The sequence below is a fragment of the Pleurodeles waltl genome, chromosome 7, assembly GCF_031143425.1.
Source record: "Pleurodeles waltl isolate 20211129_DDA chromosome 7, aPleWal1.hap1.20221129, whole genome shotgun sequence".
Lineage (NCBI taxonomy): Eukaryota > Metazoa > Chordata > Amphibia > Caudata > Salamandridae > Pleurodeles > Pleurodeles waltl.
In genome coordinates this window covers 154,661,729-154,684,510 of record NC_090446.1, presented here as the reverse complement: position 1 = coordinate 154,684,510, position 22,782 = coordinate 154,661,729, and the positions used below count along the sequence as shown (strand labels likewise).

General features: G+C 44.8%; 1 protein-coding gene across 2 annotated transcripts in view; it reads right to left on the bottom strand.

Moving 5' to 3' along the window:
• LOC138303899 (piezo-type mechanosensitive ion channel component 2-like) overlaps positions 1 to 22,782 on the bottom strand; it is a 733,706-nt gene that overhangs the window by 222,345 nt on the left and 488,579 nt on the right. For both annotated transcript variants that reach the window (XM_069243434.1, XM_069243435.1), the window contains one exon: positions 1,772 to 1,909. In XM_069243434.1, the coding sequence (XP_069099535.1) occupies positions 1,772 to 1,909 (138 nt within the window). The remainder of the gene's footprint in view (positions 1 to 1,771; positions 1,910 to 22,782) is intronic.

Below are 22,782 nucleotides of genomic sequence, written 5' to 3'. Positions count from 1 at the left end.
GCCCCACCCCACTCTGCCTACATGCTAGCCACCTCTGTCTATTCCACAGTTCATTGCTTGCAAGCTACATAGTTTCCTATTCCTACCACATAGCAAGGAACCAAGGGTTTTCATTTTCATTTGTTCAGCTTGCTACACAATCTTGGGAAATTTATTTGTTGTAGAGTTGTTTGAGACTGTTCACCTCCTGTATCCACATGACTTTCTTTTAGTAGAGGCTGCATAAGAGCCTCCTAAGTATTTCTGAAGAAAGTAATGAAGGAAGAGACCTCAAGCATATGTGGGTAAGAGGAGTGCCACCACCTGTCCCTCTTCCTGTCTAGACCACCAGATTCCCAAGCCTAAGAAAAGGCAAAGCCCAAGAAAAGGATGAAGAAAAGAAGAAAGGGAAGGCAATGAGCACTCCGCACAGACAGCTGTTTCTTTAATGTTTTCTTAAAATGGTTGCCAAACATTTGATACTTTGAATGTCTCATTAAGTTCCTTCATTCTTTTATTGAGCCCAAATTTGTTTGATCTTTTGCATATAAAATGTATGTGCATTCAAAGAGCACCCTGGCCACATGTCACAAGCTACAGGCTGCTACACGGGCTCACTTTGTTATGGAAGAATTCCATTTGTTAGGTTATTATTTTTGTACTGTGAACTTCTGTAATCTTAACCTACTTTCAACCTTTCAAAGCTTAGATTCTTTATAGTACTCTGATGCTTCTGACTTAATGTAAAAATCGAATAAATCAAGTACAGGAACAGGATGGTTTTCTCTGTAAATGTAAAGCAAGCCTCTGAATAAAAGGTTCCTCTATCACTGCAACCTGGGGATCTTCCCTTAAAAAGACTTTCTCACGTCTGGCTTGAAACTCTTTCCCTGTGTCGGAGGATAAGGAACAGAGCATTCCAACTTTGGTGATTCAATGGACATAAAAGTCTGCAAACCGTGTAAGGTCAGGAAAACTTAATGGATTCCACAAATTTTGCTCTGGAAGAGCTAATTAATTTAAGCAAAGGGCAAAAGGGAAACCACTATTTTATACCTCTAATATCACTCCTTATGTCATGCTGTTTATAGAGATTGTGAAATTCCATTTTCACTGCCTTTTGTAAATATCTAATGTTGACAAAATCTGTGAGTTTTGGTCTCTGGGTGCATTTTCTAAGTCATGTTTCTGGAGTGACTGCACACTTTTATGAAGTTTCTAATTAATATTTGGGAAAGATAACTAGGGAGAATCAGTATATTAGGATAACACCTTTTATGACTGGGATTCTACCTCTCCTTAAGAAGCTCAAATACTATAAAGTAGAAGTATTCCACACTAGGCTTGCAAGGCCTACACCTTCGAAGTGTTCAGAATAACAGTATTCAAATTCAAATTAATAGAATCTAACTTGATCTCGTGGATAGCATGAAAATATAATCTGATAGCAGTCATTGAGGGACAAATGTAGACATTTAAGACATAAAAGATTGTGGAGCATCTCCTTCGAGGGAGTTGGAATTGGGGTTTATAGTTTGGATGAGTAACATGACTTATCAGTCCCACATTAAAAGTGCCTGGGGTACGGGGTGTCATGACAACAGTGATGTTATTAAAAAGATACATGTAACTTTCCAATGCTATTCATGCTGAAGAAGCATTAAAAAAGGAAAACCTGACAAAACGTTTTATGTTTTTTCTGTACTTATAGAATGATTTCCATAACTGCTAAATGCTGTAAATATTTTCTCATTCTTATATCTTCATAATGTACATTTCTTTCCTCCAGTACCTTGAGGGCTCACTTTCAAATGATGCAGAGTCAAATGCCTGCATCCGCAGAGGTCTTCTTGCACAGCTAGTGTTGCTTCTCCAGGCAACTAGTGGAGCTTGATCCATATCCTCTTCAGGAATCTGTTGGGCGTCACAGCTGCAAACACAAAAGAGAAAATTGACATATTGTAATAGTAACTTGGCTTTTCAGTGATGGTTTCTGCCAAAGTTGTATGGCTTTACAGATCTGTCAATATAGGCCTCACTACTACTCACCATCATGGCTCTAATTGTATTCATCTCATAAAGAAATTGAGACCCAGTTATGTCTGGTGGAACTTGAAAATGTGATCGTCAGGGTTTTCACCAGTTATAAGTAGAAGACACAGGAGTTTTGACCTAGAGCATTAGGCTGAATGGTTTATGTTTAAACAAGGTATATCACCCTTAGTGGTTTGGACTTAAAGGCGCATTACAAGTGGACTGTAATTCCTGATGGGACTGAGAAAACGGATATTAGCGGCCACATCAGAATTCAACTGTGCAAGAACACTGTTGGTCAGGAGATTTTTACATGGGTAAAAATCTGAACAAAAAGTTGTGCTGGAACACTGAAGGACTGAGTTTTTCATCCATAACATCTGACCAAAAATTTAGAAAAATGTGCAAGAATCAATGTAGAAGCACTGATACCTGCATCTTATTCTTTGTTATCTTGTAATTGTTGTAGCCTCCCGGGAACTACTGAGATCCAAAGTACTGGCTGTTTCCCATGGGAGGGAAACTATCAGGCTAATTGACGGCCCAACTGTAATCTCAATGTTTTAGGTTAGATCTTGGTGCTCAGTGCTTTAAAGTTAGGCTTAACGAACAAGTGTAGACTTACAGCATTCTATAGGGTATTTACTAAGCACCTGCCTGGGCACTTGCGTGGCACAATGCAATGCATCAATTTACTTACCATTACGAAAGCCCGTAAAACTGTGCAGCTCCATGCCAGAACCCACCCAACACCAAGCAAATCCAGGCCTTCGTCTTATGTTGGTCAGTATAGACCTACTATACCAGTTTATGTATAGAAGTTTAGGTTTCATGACTTATTTTTTGATTTTAGTTGTTTAAGGATTGCCACAGGTTTCATGATCTAATCCAAGTAGTCCAATTTAGGTGCTAGTGTCTAGGTTTATATGTGTAGGATGTTAGGTTACATGTATTCAAAAAAGGTTTCAGTTAAGGAGTTAAAGCTAGGGGGTTTAGTTAAGTTTATCAGGTGATTCCATGTCATAACAACACCTGATTTAAGAAAGTACGTTTACCCCATCAATATATTCTGGAAAGTGCACAAACAAATGAAAACGGGGAGCTCTGCCAAAATAATCACTCAGGCTTTGTGATAATATCTAAGTTAAGATAAGAAAGACTGTTTAATTATAGCAACGTCCATCCAGATGGGCCAAGAAATTCTCCCATTAATCTATACACACATAAAAAGACATAAAGGTGGGTCTTTAAAAAAGTTTATTCTTCAGAAAATAGATACATCTAGCCCAACCAATGCACTTGAACCTTCAACAAGGACTTCATTAGGGAAAACATGTATCTTTAATAGTAGTATCACAATGTGCAAGTTTGTGTTTGCACAAAGTTTTAGAAGGTTATCATATTGCTGTTCGTATGATGATCACAGACTCTGGAAAATTCAGTTATCAGTATCTTGCACGTCCACTCCTTCATTCAAACTGGGTAATCAATCAAGGTGTTTAGTATGCCACTTCAGTGTGAACCAGTAACAAGAAGGATGTATATGCAAGGCTTGTTTGTATGGTAAATTAATCATTTGAATCACTTAGCATAATAAATGGATGGGCAAATATTAATCATAGCCACTCACTATTGTATGAGAAATTGTGAAATTTCTTAAAGGTGTGGTAAAGTGCTAAATCTAAGATTGCCGTTGTTTGCATTTTGATTAGATGATTATGTAGTGCTGGTGGTGTTATCAATTCTGTACACAGTTGTTGTATTGGTGGTATTTAGTGCTGGTAATATTAGTATGAGTATAGGTGCATGACTGGGGTTGGAGGTATTGTTTCTGGTGGTATTACAGGAATAGGTGGTGGTGATATTAAATGGAATGTAGTGATGGTGATATTGGTGGTGATGATATTGGTGCAGGTAGTGCTGATGTGACATTGACGGTTTAGATATTATTAGTGATGGTGTTAGAAGGGCTGAGATGATGCTGGTGGTTGTGTTGGACTTTTAGTAACATCACTGGGACTAACTGTATTGATGGTGGTTGTTTTGGAGTCTCTGGCACTAGTGGCAGTATTGGTTGTGGTATGTATTATGGGTGCTTTGGTGGCAGTGGTGGTAGCAGTATTAGTGGTAAAATTCATAAACCTAGTCATAAACCTAGAAGGGCTAGTCCTAAGAATAACTGTCTTAAAAAAAACTTATGTATGCTACTTGTGGAGAAAAGGCCTGAATTGCTTTCACCTTTCTGGCTGATGGCATTGCTAATAAAAAAGTAGCCATCCAGGATAAATGCTGGATTGCACATTTACATGTAGATTCACAAGCAACTCTAATCAAGGCAGCTAAAATGGTATTTAATTCCCAAATTGACACTGACCTGAAATGTATGAAACAAACCTATCAAACTCCTTATTAATTCTAGTTGAGAATAAAGATAGAGCTCACGCTTTCTTCACTTCCTAGAAATTCTGATAAATGTACACTGATGGGTGGATATTTTAGGTCAAATTTAGCAAGTTATTAAAGGGGTATTATCCACAAATAGAAATGTACATATTTCTTCCCTAACTAAAACAGAAGCATTAGATCCGGAGCGTGACTGGGAGAGCCTGGCAAGGGTGCAGCATGTGGCTGCAGCCCGGGCTCTGTCTGCGATTATGGCTGATGCAGCTGTGGTGGACATATGGCGGGTGAAGCATGGAGATGCGAGAGAGGGTACGTGTTTTAATTATGTACATAATAGTTGGTTGCGTATTGACCGTTGGCTGGGCTTGCGCGATGTGGCACTATGGACGCGGTCGGTGGATCATCTGGCACGTACGTTGTCAGACCACTCCCCGGTCAGGTTGGAGCTTGGGGTGCCTGGGGGGCCTGAGTGTGCTTTTGTGTGGCATCTGCCTCAGGGGGCACTTCGGGATGAGGCTTTTCGCGAAGAAATTTGTGGAGTATTAGCATTTACTTTGAGGAGAACGGCGGTTCTGTGAGTTCGGCTGGTACGTTGTGGGAGGCCTTTAAAGTGGTTATCCGTGGGATCTGTATCTCGAAACAGCATGGAGTGCTGCGGGCGCTGCGAAGGGGTTGGCTGATCTGGAGGCGAAGATAGCGGACTTGGAGTCTCAACTGGGGGTGGATTGGTCTGGCGACACTCTGGCGCCTCTTCGGGCGGTCTCCTTGTATGAGGAAGCCTCTATGAGGGAAATATGCTTTTTGGTTTGCCAGAGCGAGGCACTACGGTGAGGGAGAGAGAGCCGGCCGCACGCTAGCGAATATGCTCCGTAAGCCCTGGGCCAGTAGCTATGTTACTGAGGTGAATGACTCGGAGGGTGAGAGCGTGGCGGGCACGGATGGCGTCATGAGGGTATTCACTAAGTTTTTCATGGATCTGTATTCCGAACCTGCTGAATTGCCTGCTGAGGTGGTACAGTACTATTTCTCAGAGATCAGCTTGCTCTGGTTTGAAGATGCACACAGGGCATATTTTGATGCTCCCTTTTCTGAGGAGGAGGTAAAGGCTGCGATTCGCAGTCTGCCTGGGGACAAGGCCCCTGGCCTGGACGACCTGACTCCTGCGATTTATAAGGAATATTCTGATATCCTTGCACCTCATTTGCTGGAGGTTTATACCGAGACAATGAGGACTGGAATCCTCCCCGCTTTCCCTCCGGGAGGCATTGATTGTTACGATTCTCAAGCCTGGTAAGGATCCGCATAGCTGCGATTTGTATCGCCCACTCTCTATGATTAATATAGATAATAAGATCTTGGCCAAGATGATTGCGGCATGGCTGCAGCCGTTGATGACGAGGCTGGTATTGCCGGATCAGTCGGGGTTTGTCCCGTGGGGGTCTACGGTGCTCAATTTGCGGACGTTCTTTGCGGTCGTTGGCTCGGTTGCAGCTGAAGACGATGCTGCGGTGGTGTTTTTGGGCGCCACAAAAACTTTTGATTCATTGGTGTGGAAATATCTGTTTGCGCTTCTTGGCAGGGTGGGTTTGAGTGAGCGCATTGTGAATTTGATTTGCCTGCTGTACACGGAGCCTGTCGCCCGACTGCGGCTGAATCGTAGCATGTCGGCCCCATACCAGACCAGACCGGGGTGCCCTTTGTCCCCATTGCTTTTTGCGATAGCGATGGAGCCGCTTGCCGCCTTCCTACATCAGCACCATAATGATAGAGGGCTGCCGTTTTGGCAGCAGTCTATTCTGATCTCTATGTATGCGGATGACATTGCGTTGTATGTGCGTGAGCCTGGTAAAAATCTATATACTCTGCTGGATGAGATCGTTCGGTTTGGCGAATTTTCTGTAATAGCGATCAACTGGTCTAAGTCCGTAGTGCTGCCTCTTTCGTCGGGGACGGCGGATTTCGAGTCCCGATATCCCATTGAGTGGGCGAGCGGCCCGGTTCGGTATTTGGGAGTCTGGCTGAGCTGTGATGTTGAAACGCTTTGGATGGCTAATTACGGTAAAGTTATGTCTTGGCTGGAAGACAGGATTGAGACGTGGCGCCCCCTGCCATTGTCATTAATAGGGCGGATTGCTATAGCCAAAATGGTAGTGTTGCCTAAATTCCTGTACCTGTTTGTGAATCTTCCTCTTGTCCCCCGGCATGCTTTTTGCAACACCTCCGCTCCGCTATGATTCGATTGGTCTGGGCAGGTGGTCAAACTAGAATTGCATGGGAGAAATTGACGTTACCATCTGAATTGGGTGGCATTGCAGCGCCCGATCTGGAGCTTTATTATTACTGTGCGCAGGCCCACTTCGCATACTACTGGATCCACCCTGTTCGTTACATGCCGCATCTCGTCCCTGAGAGCGATGCGGTATGGCCGGATGGATTGGAGTGCGTATTTGGGAGCTTGTCCCCAGGGGGTGGACACGTTGGCGTGTACTATCTGGGCCTGGATGGCTCTATTGAAGCGATCTGGGGTGTGCGAACCCTTTGCGCCTTTGATGTTGGTGGCTGCTGTGGCCGATGAGGTGATGTTCCGGGACTCGCAGCTGCGGAACTATCTTCGTGACTCGGACCTGTCTCTATTGGGGGACTGGTTTGTGGACGGGAGGCTGATCTCTCTAGAGGTGGCGCTTGGCGATGGAAATGATAGTGCGTTGCACCGGCTACATGTGTTGCGGGTGTGTACAATGCTCTATACGCGCTACTCTAGTCTCCCTGAGACTCCGCAGATATGCCACGCACTGGAGGTGATATGGAGTGCACAGTCGCCGAGGAAGCTTATTCGAGGATGTCTGCTAAGGCAAAGTGGGCGACTGATGTAGGCGAGGACATACCGGATGAGGCATGGAAGATGTGCTGCGCGCATATGAAGACGCTATTACCGAACTACAGATTGTGCCTCATTCATTTTAAATTCTTACATTGGCTATATTATACTCCTCGGGATTGTGTGCTATGGGGCTGCGCACGGACGCTAACTGAGAAAGATGTCATGCTCCGGATGCCGACTTTCTTCATTTGGCGTGGCACTGTGGAGAAGTACGTAACTTCTGGCAGGAAGTACTGCATTCGATTGATGAGATGATTGGCATAGAACTGACCCACTCTCCTGTGCTGGTGCTACTGGGCAAGGTGGATGAATTGCCGATAGCTGTGTGGAGATTGGTGGGGATGTTGTTGCTCTTGGCTAAGCGCAGAGTTGCAATCTGCTGGGGACGCGGCCGCCTCCTCGGGTCTCTGACTGGCTGCGTGATGCCGCGTTCTGTCAGGAGCAATTGACGGTTTATTGGGAGCTGGCTCCGGAGGGCTCTAGGCCACGAGACATTTGGGTGCCTCTGCGCTCCTATCTATAGTCTGCTTACTAGGGGTGCTCCTTCTGATTCGTTGCACATGTGGGAACTGCTTTGTGCTGCCGCTCCTGTGTGCTGCTACTGGCTGAGACGATTGATGATGGCGCTGTCCGCTTCCTCTTCCGGCTGACTCTCTATATCTTTGTTGGTTGCTGATCTGTTCTCTGCCCTTCGGGCCAAAGCCCTTATTGTGACCGGCCGGATCTATGCTCTCCGAGGTCTGACATTTTAGTATTACTGCTGGATTCTACTACACGTAACCTGAGTGGGGGCACTTCCTCCCGGTATCCTTCATCTTGTGGGCTGTTGGAGATGCCTTTGTAGATGAACACTGATGGGGCTGTCTGCGTTAATGTTGTTTGGGCCGAAGGGTATCTTTCTTGTATGTTTGTTTAAAATGCATAAATAAATAAATAAAAAAAAACCAAAAAAAACAGAAGCATCATGGGCAGAGTTTTCGCGATGACTAATAATACTGTTAATAAAAAGAGTAAACAGAGTCGGTGTTAAAACACAGGCTTAGCGATCGCCTGTGGATTGGAATAGCTGCAGATATTTAACCATTATTACCCATCTTACTTTACTATAGTTATTGTTATGATGAAGGATGTTTAACCTCAGGATATAATCCAGGATGCCTATACCATAAAGTACCAACGTACATCAGATTACTATATAAATGCAGAATTTAAATCAACAAATGCCACCCACAGTGCTAAATTCTTTTAAAGACATATATTTCCAAGTAAGCAATATAAATGTCATGAGTGGTGACTCTTCTGAAAGGCAGCTTGATAATGCAAAATCACATCTGTGTGATTTATCTAATCTTTTAGCTTGAATAGTAGCTTTTTATAATATCTTGTGCATATTATGAATCAAGCTTACAGGCATGCAATTTCTGGGCTCTGTATGGCTGCCCTTTTTATACATGGGGATAATCTCTGTACCCAGTCACAGAACCAGAATGGGTACTCCTTGAGCTAATCCACTGAGCAATACTTGTATGTAAGGCACACATATCTAAGGTTTTGATTTAAAGGGATCCTTTGGAATCTTTTCTAACTGTGGTATCTTTTGATAAAGGAGATCTTCAGTAATGCCTTCAAAAGGACCACCAACATTAAGGACATGCCGGTTCACACCCGACCACGACCTGGCACTCTGCCTCCTAGACAAAGGACACTTTGGGACCTTCCGCCAGTTGCAGGTCATTTTCCTTGTGGTAATTGTAATGTATGCACACTAACAAAACGTTTGGACACTCTCGAGCTAGAACCAATAGGTACCTGGCGACTATTAAAACATACCAACTGTAATACTCGCAACTGTATTTATTTGATCACATGCCCTCGTAAGTTATGCTATGTGGGCATGACCACCAGAGCAGTAAAACTGAGAATAAACGAGCATCGTAGTTATATCAGATGCGGCCGAACCACGAACAAACTTAGTATTCACTACATGGAAGTTAATCATAGCCCAGATGACATATGGTGGATTGTTTTACAGACTACCTCACAGAAAGGCACGAGATCTCTTTTCGAACTTGAACAACGCTGGGTGTATAAATTAAACACACATGTTAAGGGGCTGAATGATGATATCCCCTGGATCAGCCTATCGCAAAGATAACCACATGTATGTTATGGGGTCACATCATAACTTTCCCCTACAACCCTTGATCAAAATACCCGGATCTGTTTCTGTCTTGAGTTGTACTGAGGCATGCTGTGCTCCCCTTCTGTTTCCTGCACTTTTCACACAATTTAGTATTAGTGCTGATTTTCCTTTAGTGTCTTACCATTACCGTTTGGATATGCTATAATAAACTCTATTCAGCATGCTGACCGGCTCAGACTATTTTGATAATGCTGTTCATCTCTTTTCCATTGAGTGCTAAATGGCAGTCCTCTTTCTGTGACTACTACCTGCCAGCTTCATCAGTGCTCTCTCTTTAAACACGCGGGGCTCCGTTACTAGGCTACACGAGCGTCAGCGTTACGCGCTCGCTTCCGGGTAGCAGACTATTTTGATAATGCTGCTCGTCTCTTTTCCATTGAGTACTGAATGACAGTCCTCTTTCTACTACTACCTGCCAGCTTGATCGGAGCTCTTTCTTTACCCACGCTGGGCTCCGTTACTAGGTAACGCGAGCGCCAGCGTGACGCACTCACTTCCGGGTTTTTCTGCCCTGAACACCGCGGCTTCCTCATTGATTCGGGAGTGCGGCCAGGGGTAGGTTACCCTTTACGGTTCAGGAGCGATACAAGTAAGTTAAACGGAACTGGTGCGTTTCTGTATTAATTGAATTACACTTTTTATCCTTCTTTTGACTTCTTCTGATCTTCCCTATGGGTGCATTGTCTTTACATTCGCTTTAGGACAGCAGTTTTTATTTGGTCACTCAGTATTTTAACAAACAGATGTGGGAGCTTTTCTCCCGACCCGGATTAGGTTTTCTGTGTTCATGTGGCTAACTAAGCATAGATGAGTAGCTTTGTTACTCGTAGATTGACAATATATTCAAACTTTATATAATCGTTTGCACTATCAAGACAGCACTGCCTAAGGATGACCAACAACGTTTTGACTAATCACCCTGCCTCGACCTAGGGAAGGAATATATATTATAATTTTCCTTTTTGATTTGATTAACCTGCTGGCGGAATTGTTGTAAGAACTCTACAGACTATTTTTATGTTTGCTTAGTATTTCTTTGCTGTTCGTTCGATGGGATCATTGTGTCTCACCATGACTGATGTCTTACGATTGGTTATTGCTGCTTTATTTCACTATAAGCCATTGTGTTTTGAAGAGTGCTACTTTACAATAATGGGCATTGTTGTTGTTTGTTGTTTTTTGTTTACTTGACTATTAGAAATTTTGCGCCCGGCCATAGTCCTACGCTGTCCCATGAAGCACGATCCTCCACTGGGAGGGTAAGCTGATACTCGCCTTGCATGCATTAGTGTGCCATCACTTGCACCATCACCGTGTTTTCCACAGAATGACACCGTTTTGTCTTCAGTATAACTAATGAAATTACTCCAATACTAGTATTTTTAGCCCATAGTACCACCAAGTGACCTGTGTTCATTTGATTACAGGGCAACATTTAGGAATAGTACGATCGAGTTACACCGGACGAGTGTAAGTGACTGGAGACATTATAACTGACAGTTTCAAGTTATAGGAGTCTTCGCAGTTTTGTTAGAGGAGAAGTATATATTCATTTGGTCCTGAAGATGCGTCACAGGATCCGGCTGGACCATAGAGACGCGAAACATGTTGACCCTTTTCCAGGGACGGTCTGGTAGTTCCTCACCTCCCTTTTCCTAATAGGTGTGGTTGAGAGTGTTTGATCATTATCTCTTTCTCACTCTCCTTATCGTTTTTAATCTTGGCCTGCACCCTCCATGGATTAATAAAAGTGTTACCCTTAGGTTTGGGTCTTGAGCCAACTTCAGCCTTTAGTTTGTCTCTCCTTTTTCCCTTTTTTCTTCCAAACTCACTCTTGGGGTCTTGGCGTCATCGAGACAAGATCTCTGGCAAAGAGCCCCCCTACGGGGGGTGCCCGGCAGACATTGCAGCGCCGGTCTGACGAGGAGCAATTCCGATGATGAAGCATGACACCCATTCGGGTGTGTGAGGACTCTTGCTCCTAGAATTAGGACTTCCCTGTGTTCTTTCTCCTGTCATTTTCTTTTGGAACAGTGTATCTTGATTTTTGTTACGATCTTCAATAATACACAGGGTTCTATTTATGAGCAACCTTATACTCTGGAACTACATCATTATCATCAAAGATCTCAACCATTTCATTCCATTCATATAACAAGGTGAAGTGTTGAACCAATTTCTCAGGCATTATGTGTCTCTTTGAGTTATGTGCAGTTATGTGGGTTTTCTGGCTGTGGACATGCTTCCCTGGGATACAGGGGGTGATTCCGATAGAGGCGGGCGGCGGTAGCCGCCCGCCTCGCGGGAACCCTCATATGGCCGCTCCGCGGTCAAAAGACCGCGGAGGCCATTCAGGCTTTCCCGCTGGGCTGGCGTGCGACCGCCAGGAGGCCGCCCGCCAGCCCAGCGGGAAACCCCTCCCCACGAGGAAGCCGGCTCCGAATGGAGCCGGCGGAGTGGGTATGTGCGACGGGTGCAGTTTGCACCCGTCGAGTATTTAAGTGTCTGCATTGCAGACACTGAAATACACAGTGGGGCCCTCTTACGGGGGCCCCTGCAGTGCCCATGCCGTTGGCCGTTGGCATGGGCACTGCAGGGGCCCCCAGGGGCCCCGCGGCACCCCCTACCGCCATCCTGTTCCTGGCGGGCGAACCGCCAGGAACAGGATGGCGGTAGGGGGTGTCAGAATCCCCCATGGCGGCGCAGCAAGCTGCGCCGCCATGGGGGATTCCAAGGGCAGCGGAAAACCGGCGGGAGACCGCCGGTTTTCCTTGTCTGACCGCGGCCAAATCGCTGCGGTCAGAATGCCCTGCGGGGCACCCCCGGTCTGTCGGCGGTGCTCCCGCCGACCCTGGCCCCGGCGGTCTGAGACCGCCGGGGTCAGAATGACCCCCACAGTGTGATACACAGCATAAATACCTTTAGTCGCAAAAGCAGCTAGTAAACATCCCATTGATTAATTTTCCACATTCCCTTATTCTCAGTTAGAACTAATTCATAATGTTACCTGGCCTCCACTGTGCTATTGCTTTTGTTACTAAGAAATGGTGTGAGTAAAGCTCCTTTGGCCTCCTTGCCTGTTCTATCACACAAGGGGTGTGGTGACAGTTTCCCTGAGTTTGCCATTCCTGCCTTTTTCATAAAACAGTCTGCAAGGTTTTGGAACAATAAGGAATGAATAACCAAAATGCAAAGTATATTCACCCTATTTAATTCCCCTGGATTTTTCGCTTATAGACTACCTGGTTTTGGGCTATTTCTGTGAACAAGTCTCACCAACTGAGTCTCACTAGTGGTAAATTCTATAGCAATGTATTGAGAAAGTTAAATACCAGTGTCCAACTTTTAAGATAAGACAGCTGCTCTAAATTAGAGTAAGAGGCTCTGGGCTCAACATGTGAGCATGTGTGTGCAGACTGAGTGTGAGAGACTACCATCGAGCTCAGTCTGGCGTCTGTGCACAGGTAGCCTATCACAGAATGGAACCTTCTGGGATTGGTGGTGATCTTGTGTAGACTTTATAATGTGAGTAGGCATTCACAGAAAAAAAGTCTATAGTACTTACTGACAGGCTGTGGGTTCAATGCATTGGAACAATATGCATCATAATACAGTTTCCAAATACTAAGGCCTGGAGATACATGTCTGATATCACTTTTAGCGACAAACATGTAGACAGAGTGCAGATCCAGTCATTCTGTTGACAACTGTACTCCTTATGGCACTTTAAGAATTATCATATTTTCCTGGCTCAGCCATAATCAGATTCTAGACCTTTGCGCCCCCCTACTGGGCCAGACTAATTACTCCGTTGTCCGGCAGGGGGCTCATGGGCTACATCACATGATAGAGCTATTAACAGAGCTATTAACAGCTATTAACAGGGCTTGGCCTAGTTCCTGGAAAAGAAAGGGGTGGGGAGAACCTCTGCATTTTCTAATTACCTCTGCACTTTGCACCTGACTTGGGCAAGCCCAGGCCCACAGAAACAAATGAGAAAGGTCAGATCTCTGAAACCAAATATAGGAGGTGCTCCCCTTTGAAGTTTTGAAGGGGAGGAGGGTCAAAGTTTTTGTGTGAAGGGATAAGGCAACTGCATCTGTTGGGTCAGGGCTGAGACTCTCAGGGAAAATCATTTCATAGACTAGTGAAAGTAATATTTTTTAAATGTTCCATAATGCTGTGTAGTAGGGTTGCTGCAGGGTTTGAGTGATGATGTGTCACCCCTGGATTTGGCAGATGTGCTTACCTTCCAGAACTTCCAACCCACATTCAAATATCACTGCACAAGGGAGAAACGCTTGAGAAGACACTTAACCTGCGAGTGACAATGGTGAAAGAATGCCCAACTGGAAGGATAAGTCACCTGATGCCTGAAGGTCTTAACTCCAGCCTGTCCCCAGGACTAGGATTGGTCTCTCCAGTGCCAGGGGCACTGGTTCTCTTATGCCTCTGCGGAGGAATAGGTATTAGAATGGACCTGTGGGGGACCCTGGAGGTGTTTCATGGGACAATTGCGGACAGGCCCTTGACTTCCTGAGATCCCCGGGGGACACATCCCCTGGGGCTCGACCCAATGAAGAATGCCTGGGAGACCTCCATCTACCCAGAACAGCTGAGCAGGTGAGTGTCACCAAGCTCCTTGGGTAGTGTGCATCTCTCACTCCCCCTGCCAGTGTGTAGGGTAAGTGAGGGGCACACCACACCACAACCACAACTATGTACGGGAGACAGTAGCTACCTGCTCCAGTGTTAAACTGGCAGAGAGACAGCTCACAGTCACAACAAAGCAGCAACAGGAAGCCCAGAAGGCACAGCACCCAGTATTTAAAAAAGTGAAGAGTATGATGCAGGTTGCATAGAAGAAAAGTGCATCAGCTATAGTTTTATTGAGCATATGGGGGCTGCAAGAGGTATAGCAGCACCGCCAGAAGATTCAGCAAAAAAGTCACCCTAAGTCTCCTAGGAGGGTTTCATTTATGCACGTTGAAAAAATGTATTTGGTTTCAAAGTGCTCCTGGAGCTGGTGCTTTTGCACATAGGCTTTTGGTTTCATGGTCCCCTGCTGGTTGGCCCTAACGCTGTAGTGGCAGCACTTATTATTCAACACAATGCCTTATTGACAATGTTGACGATTGCCAATTCAAGGTTTCACATTATAATGAGCAGTATTGAATGCGGGTACTATTCTCATTGATTTCAATGGTGTGAAAAGTGGATTATAATATGTTTTTGTATTTACTAATGTAGTGACAGCCTGATAGAGCTGGATTATAACATGTTTTTGTATTTACTAATGTAAAGACACCCTGACAAAGCCAGTAGATCTGGTATATTGATACTGACATCCCCTTATATTGTATCTACTACAAGTGGTGAGTCTGTGACTGTGGATTTAGGTCTTCCTCAGGGTGAAATTATTTCTGAGGGTGTTAGCAAAGGCATTTCTATCTAAACTGCTTCTAAATATTTGTAACTAATGCATAATATTTAGTATGCATGTGCAACAAAAGTGCTTTTCCTTTTCAGGGGAAACAGAATTGACTCAACAATGATTTACTGAATGTTGTTACTGTATACCAGGGAGCAGGAGGTACTAGCCCACACCACTTTCCCTGAGTAGGCTTTAGAGTGCTCTGCTCCACTACCCTGAGAGAGTCAAGTGCTTTAATGGGGCACCCGGTTCCCAGTAAAGGGAAGGTTGCAGACCTAATACTTGTGAAGGAATGAAATGCTTTGCAACTAATATGCCACTTTCTTACATTTCTCTCTAAGTAGGAATCATTAAAGAGTACTAAATAGTAAAACATCTTATTCAAGAACTGTTTTCTATTTAACCCTCTTACAATTATTCAATATAATGATATTATTATCCTAGACGTTAAGGAGAGAGATATAGCTAATTTTCGTAAACTTTCCTATCTTCAAACTGGGGAATAGAGGTTTATGATCACTTTTGGGCCTATCAAGGACCTAAAAAATCTATGACATCAGGTCAGCTACCAGGACTTACTTTCTATTTACGAATGGGAGTATTTCTTGTAGTGCTATAGGAACTCTTTGCTTTTTTCAGAAACTTGTTCAAACCTCTGAGGTCCTCTATGGGTCTCCATTCTTTTTCAGTATGAGAAAAAAATCTTGAATAAAATCCCAAATTCTCTGGTGTTTGAACACCTTCTCTGTGACCTTCTTTGGAGAAGTGGCAAAATGTGTTCAATGAGTTCTATCTTATGTTTGTTATGTTCCTACAAATTCCAAATCATATCATGGACAATATCTAGCACCAAACATCCATTGTAATGTTCTACATACTTGCTGGGATAGCTAAGTGCCCCCGTTAGACCTGGCATCTTCTGGCATGTTTCCCCCTGTCTTTTTGCCTTCTGGCCTCATGTTTTCATGGTATTCTGGACTTGGTTCGTCCTGATTTATTGTCTCTGTGCACTTTACCACTGCAGATTAGTGCTAAAGTGCAAGTGCTCCCTGTGTAAATTGTATTGGTGATGGGTCTGTCCATGATTAACATATCTGATTTAGTGGGCCTTAAGCACTGATTGTGCCACCCAGATGCCTGTAGCCTGTAAACATGTCCCAGACCACTCCACTGCAGTGTCAGTGTATGCAGTTTTAAACTGCCAGTTCAACCTGGCAAGTGTACCCAAAAAGTATGTAAGTCACCCCTAGGTAGGCCAATGGGTAGGGTGCAGTGTATGTAAAAGGTAAGATATGTGCTGATGTGTTCTACATGTCCTGATACTGAAGTACTGCCAAATTCATTTTTCAGGATTGCAAGGCCTATCTCTCCCATGGGGTAACACAGGGACTGCCTTTAAATATTGTTTAAGTGCAGTTTCCCATTGGGGGCAGATAGTGATAGGGAGTTCGGGGTCTCTGAACTCACAATTTAAAAATACATCTTTTGATAAAGTTGGTTTTTAGACTGTCAGTTTGAAAATGCCACTTTTAGAAAGTGGGCATTTTCTTGCTTAACCGTTCTGTGCCTGTGTCTGCTTGTGGAATCCACATCCGGGTCAGACTGACAGTTGAGCTGTTTGTGAATTCTGTCTAGACAGTGAAACAAAGGGACTTGGGGAGTGTCCTTCATATCATGGTGAGTCTCCTGGGCTAGAGCAGGGAGGGAGGAGCTGACACCTGCACCTGAAAGGGCTGTGCCTGTCCTCACACAATGCAGTCTCTGACCCCCTGGTGTGTGTATGGGGCCAGGCATGGGCAATGCAGGATTTTGTCAACAGAGAGTTGCCTTTGACGTTTGCCTACTTCAAAGGTAGAAAAGGGTATATGTAGGGGACCCAAAACCCCAGACTTTTAGAACACTTCTGGATCAAGAGGAACCTCTGCCGAGGAGAAGAGCTGAAGCGCTGGAGGAGGAGTACTGCCCCTTTGCTGTGTGTGCTTGGCTGGGATGGTCTTCAGCTGCTGCTTCTGCCTCGAAGAAGGGTAATACTCGACTTTGCTGTGTATCCTGTTTGTGAAGTTTTTCCAAGGTCTTGAAGTAGAGCTTGCCTCCTGTTGGAAGTCTCAGGGATATCAAAGACTACAGATTAATCTGCCTACAGCAATGGGAAGAGCGTGTCTTGTGCTCCAATAGTCGAAAAATCACCACAACACCATCAACAATGCCGCTGCCTGTGCCGTAACGTGATGCCGCTGCACGGAGCAGTGCCCCACTTCGCACCACAACCCTGGTCTCACCGACGCTGCCACCTGATGCCATCACCGAGCTGCTGTTTGCACCAAGACCTGTGGGCCCCACAAGCCTCATCGCTTTGCTCACACCTCAGCCTTGGTATCCCCGACGCTGCCGCTCTACACTGACGCTGCTGCCTGCACCATGGTCTAAAGACACTGCTCGTGAGGTACACGAAGCACTGCAGCCACAGTTCACCGACATCAACTCCAACTTCAGCGCCATCAACTCCAGCATCGTCAACAGACACCCCTGTCTGCACTGTGACCTGTGGGCACCACACGGAGTCCGCCCTGTGTCGTACCTCCGCCTTGGGTCTGCCGACGACAGTGCTTCAGCAATCGTGAGGCAGCTGCCTGGACCAAGACATGGAGACACCCCACCGCCCCTCTTCACACCGAAACCCTGGTCTCACCGATGCCATAGGATGCCATTACCGAGGCACTGCCTGCCCTGTGACTGGGGGCACTGCACGTTGCATCGTCCCGCTTTACAACACAGCCCCAACGCCATCAACACCAGTGCTCCTGGCTTCATAGTCAGCCCGGAGTTCGATCTGCAACGCATGTGAATTCAAGGGCCCAACGACCCCTGCACCGACCTCCTGAACTGATGCCCACCGCTGCCTGCTGACACCAGCAACTTGTTAGTAATAGTTGCCATACTGACGTCTAAAATTAAATTAACCTTGCCTTATTTATAATGACCGATACGAACTTGCTGTCTACGTGTCAGTTTTAATTGCCTGGAGTACTTTGAAAAGGAGTCCACAGTTTGAAACAATAGGGAGCCATTTATTTAGAAGGTGCGGGCCTTACTTACCGGAGGGTTTCAGGAGAGATCCAGTGAGGTAGTCAGATAAGAAATCTGATGGGAGAAAAGCATTCGCACAAGTCAGATTTCATGTTCTGTTCAAACCCCACTGGCAGGTAGGCAGATGCATATGGAAAGGCAAGGGATGAGCACTGAAAAGGCTGAAGCTGCCCCAGAATAGTGGCTATGCAGGAGACATGAAGGGAGGGGAAACAAACGTTGAGACAGGCCGCCAATCCGGAGAAGAAGGGGTAGGTTTTTATAGGGTGCAGGGCTAGATAATAGACAGGAGAATCCCACTGAGTACAGAAAAGTCAGGTTACGTCAAACATGAGCGAAAAGCCCTACAGGGCAAAAAGGGAGGGACTCTATCTCCTATGTTCCCAACTATAAAAGCCTGATGGAAAGGAGTGGAAATGGTCAGTACTTCCAGCAAGGGACTAATGATAAGCAATACCTTTCTCTTTCTAAGTAGGGTGGTGTTGTAATAGATGAGGAGATGGGGGAGTCAGTCTTTCCAGCAGCAGAATAAAGATAAGTTCTATCTTCTCTCTCTCTCTTTCTAGGGGAAGGAACCCTCTTTTGAAGAAGACAACAATAGCATTACAGCAAAAGAGGCGTTTACTCTAACTATACCCCAAAAGGACAAGGAAGAGGTTCTGTCCTTGCTATTCACAGAGAAACAAATTTAGTAACAGAGGGGCCAATTCACAAAGGTAAACTTAAGAGACAAGGCTTCTGCCGCGTTGAAATTGGCATCATATGACGTTCATCCAGCTTCGTGCCTGAGTCAGGGATTACAATGGGGATGTCGCTGCCCATGAGCATGGACGACACTGGGAGCGTTGATGTCAGGACCGACACTGGGGAAGGTCGGAGTGGTATAACTGACACCGGTTCAGATCCAGGATGGATCCTTGGATGCCCCTCGGCACCAAGGGTAAAGTCTGTGGCAAGGAACTCAAAGTGCCCCTTATGACTCCTTAGGACCCAACGGCGCTCCAGCGGTGTCAGACTGGCAAAAAGTGAGGTGCATAGCCTCGTAAAACTCTGAGTCTGGCAGCAGTGGCTTAGACTCCTGGAAACTCAGGGAGGCACAGAGTTGGCCCACAGGCTCCGCAGAGTGAGGCCTAGAACGCCAATACTCCCTTGTCTCGTCCCCCGACAGAAGAGAAGTCAAAAAATGCTAAGACTTCTTAGATTTCTACTTGTAACTCAACTTACCATATGACCCTGAGGATTTGGAATTGGATGATGACAATGGAGGATTCCACAACAGATCCTGGGACCTTCCCCTCAGCCGAGATCTCAACTTGCGCAGAGTCAAGCGCCAAGCCACCATCAGCTTTAAGGACCGCTCCCTCAAAGCCTTTGGATTCATGGCCCAACTCTTAGAGCCAACCTTGGGTCTTGGTTGCACTCTAGTCACAAAACGTACACAGGTTGTGGATCCGTCATGGACACAGCCCGATGCAAGATCCACAGACCTTGGAGTTAGTCTTTCTGAATGACATCCCGACCCACCCGGAGTAGAACACTCAAAAAAATCTTTTTCAAAAAGTAGAAAAAAAGCCAGTCAAAAAATTACTGCAGCGTAGCTCTCTTCGGTTCAGCGCTTGCTGGTGTGGAACGAAAAGTACTGTCGCCTGGAGGAACTTCAAAGGTAAGGAATCTGCAACTAGAAGTCTCTTTCTGATTGATATTAACAATGGTGTGGTCTTAGTATTGGTTGTTGTAGTATTTGCATCATTGACTGTGGTAGTATTGCTTGTGGTGGTATTGCTATTAGTGATAGTGGTATGGCTTGTGGTAGTAGTGGTTACATTGGTTGTGGGGTAGATAGTATTGCATTGTGGGGATATTGGTGGTGGTGAGGTATTTTTGGCTGTAGTATTAGTGTTATGGGTAGCGGTGTTATTGGTGGTAGATTTGTGGTGGTGACAGTATTTGTTGTATTGGTGTTGATATTATTGGTGGTAGAGATATTGGTAGTGGTGTTACTGGTTGTGCTATTAATGGTTTGTGAGGTGTCATATTGGTTGAGGTGTTGATACTGAAGTGGTATTGATGGTGGTAGTACCACTGATGGTAGTATTCTTTAACGTGGTACAGTATTGGTGATTACATTAGCATTATTGTGAAGATACTGGCACTAATGGTATTGGTGATGGTTGTATTGACTCAAGGAGGCATTGGTATTGGTGACAGTTGTTGGTGGCATTGAAGTTGATGGTTTAAGTGCAGGTCTGATAGTAGTTGGTGTAGTACTGTCAAAGTCTAGATCCTGTGAAGGTCTATTTAGACACCTTCTTGATTGCCTGAGGAAAAGGTGACTTATTCCAGAAGCTATTGCGCCACCATGCACAGAATATTATATTCAAAAAAGGTGATAAAGGTCTCTGTTAGAAGATAACAGGAAGAAAAAACCTTGAAGGTGAAAAACCTCTTTGGAGATCTTGTAACGTTGATGAACAGTGAATTAAAAACTAACAGCAAGGCACCAAACTACTCCTGACATCAGCAAGGAGTAAAGAGCCATGCTAAACTCCAAATGTGTATAGAAAAATCTGAGACCAAAATGGAAGCAAGAGGGGAAGAACGTGAAAGAAATATGGGACAAATGTGTGAGATACATCCAGCATTTGGAAATCATTCCTTAGTCATGATGCTAATAGGAAATAATCTCATAAAAAGAACTCCTCCAAATCTTGAATTGGGAACCTCCATGAGAGCAAACACTTTGGGTTACAGCTAGTAAATAAGGTGTAGCTATGTCCCCATTCTAGGATCCAAGGCATTCACCAGGTAGTTGAAGAAGAAACACTAGTTTGATATCCTACAGCTAGCATGACATACCTTAACTCCGTTGGTGCTCTTTATGTCTCAAGCTTCAACTAGATGACCGAGCGCCCATCAAGGCAACCGTGAGCAGGAGAACTCCAAAGAAGTTCAGGCACTGCAGGTGCCCAGCGGCACATCTTCATGTGCACACTGTGTACCTCTAAGAGCCACTCAACTTTTGTCTCAGCTCAAGCAAAGTCTCTGGCAAGTTTCTTGTCACAGTTACAACAGGTGCTGATCATGGTGGAAATATTGGTGGTAGTGGCATTAGCAGCTCTAATAATAAAGATGGTGTGATACTGGTGAAGGTATTTAGTGCATACAGTTAGTGGTACCGCTGGTGGTAAGAACGGTAGTGGTGATGGTATTGGTTGTGGAAGTACTGGTGGGAGTGGTACTGAAAAACATGGTGAGGGCGGTGCTAGTGGTGGTACTGGTGGTTGTATTTTTTTATTGGTGGTGTTTTTGATGGTGGTGTTGTGCTGGTGTGATTATACAGACTGGTTCTGTAGCAACAGTTCCATTAATATTGGTTGTGGTGTTACTGTTAATATTGTTAATATTGAGGATGGTTTCATATGGTGGTATTGGTGATATGTATTGAATGTATACTTTGGTATTTATATAGTGCAAATCTAGCTGCGAAGCAAAAAATGCTGTACCTTATGTGAGGGATTAGGAGACGATCTACAATATCATGTGGCGATTACAGAAATACATTTTACCTACATTAAGGCACAGGGAGATTTAAGGGCCTGATTTAGATCTGGGTGGATGGAATAGTCTGTCACAAATGTAATGGATACCCCATCTGGCGTATTATGGTCTCCAAAGGATATAAAGGGATCGTAATACATCGGACGGGATATCTGTCATTTTTGTGATGGAGTATTCTCCTCCATCAAGATCTAAATTAGGCCCTAAGAGAATGGCTCAGGAACATGTGATGTTGAGGCTAATGCCAAGGCTGGGGTTTGAACCTAGGTCTCCAGTTCCCTAGGGCGGTAAATTAAGGTGCCGACCACATCTTCTCCCTTTGGTGATATTGGTGGTGTTGGTATTTGATGTGGTATTCATGATGTTAATGCTGGTGTGATATTGATGATGGTGGTGGTACCAGAGGTATGGAGGTTGATTGTGGTGTAAACAGTGGAAATGGTTGCATTGAGATGGTATTGGTATTGTGGTGATGTTACTGGCTGCATGGTATTGGTAGTATTGGTATTACAGTCGGTGGTATTGAGGGTGGTGGTGTAGCACTGGTGTATGGCTTCGTTCTGGTCATAGTCATATTAATGTTGGTATTATCAGTGGTACCGGTGATGATGCTGTGGTATTGACTGCCCTGTAAGTATTGTGAAGATGGTACTGGTGGTATTGGTTAGGGTGGTGGTGTGATATTGGTGAACACTGTATTGGTAGTGTTGCGGATGTGAGGGTGGTGGTGGGAATACTGGTAATGAAGTTTTGCTGGTGATTTTAATGGTGGTGGTAATGGTACTGGTGGTGGTATTGCTGGGGGATGTAATAGTGGTAATGTTGATGATGGTGTAGAATGTGTGTGGTAATGTTGTGTGATAAGACAAGTCACCACTATATTGTGCATCATATTAATGTTTGTGATGGTATTGTAATGGTGGAATCTTTAGTACTGATGGTATGGGTGGTGTTACAGACAATGTATTTGGTAAGATTCCTGTGAAGGTGGTGATGGGAATTATGGTCATCGGATCTTTTGGTGATGGCATTGGTAATCTTTGTTTTGAATGTACTAGTGGTGATACTGGTATTTGTGATGGTACTAGTAGTCTTGGTGGTGGTGACATTCAGAATGTTGGTAGTGGTATAGGTGATATTAGTGGTGCTATTGGTGATATTAGTTGTGGTATTTGTGGTGGAGGTATCAGTGGTAATGGCACT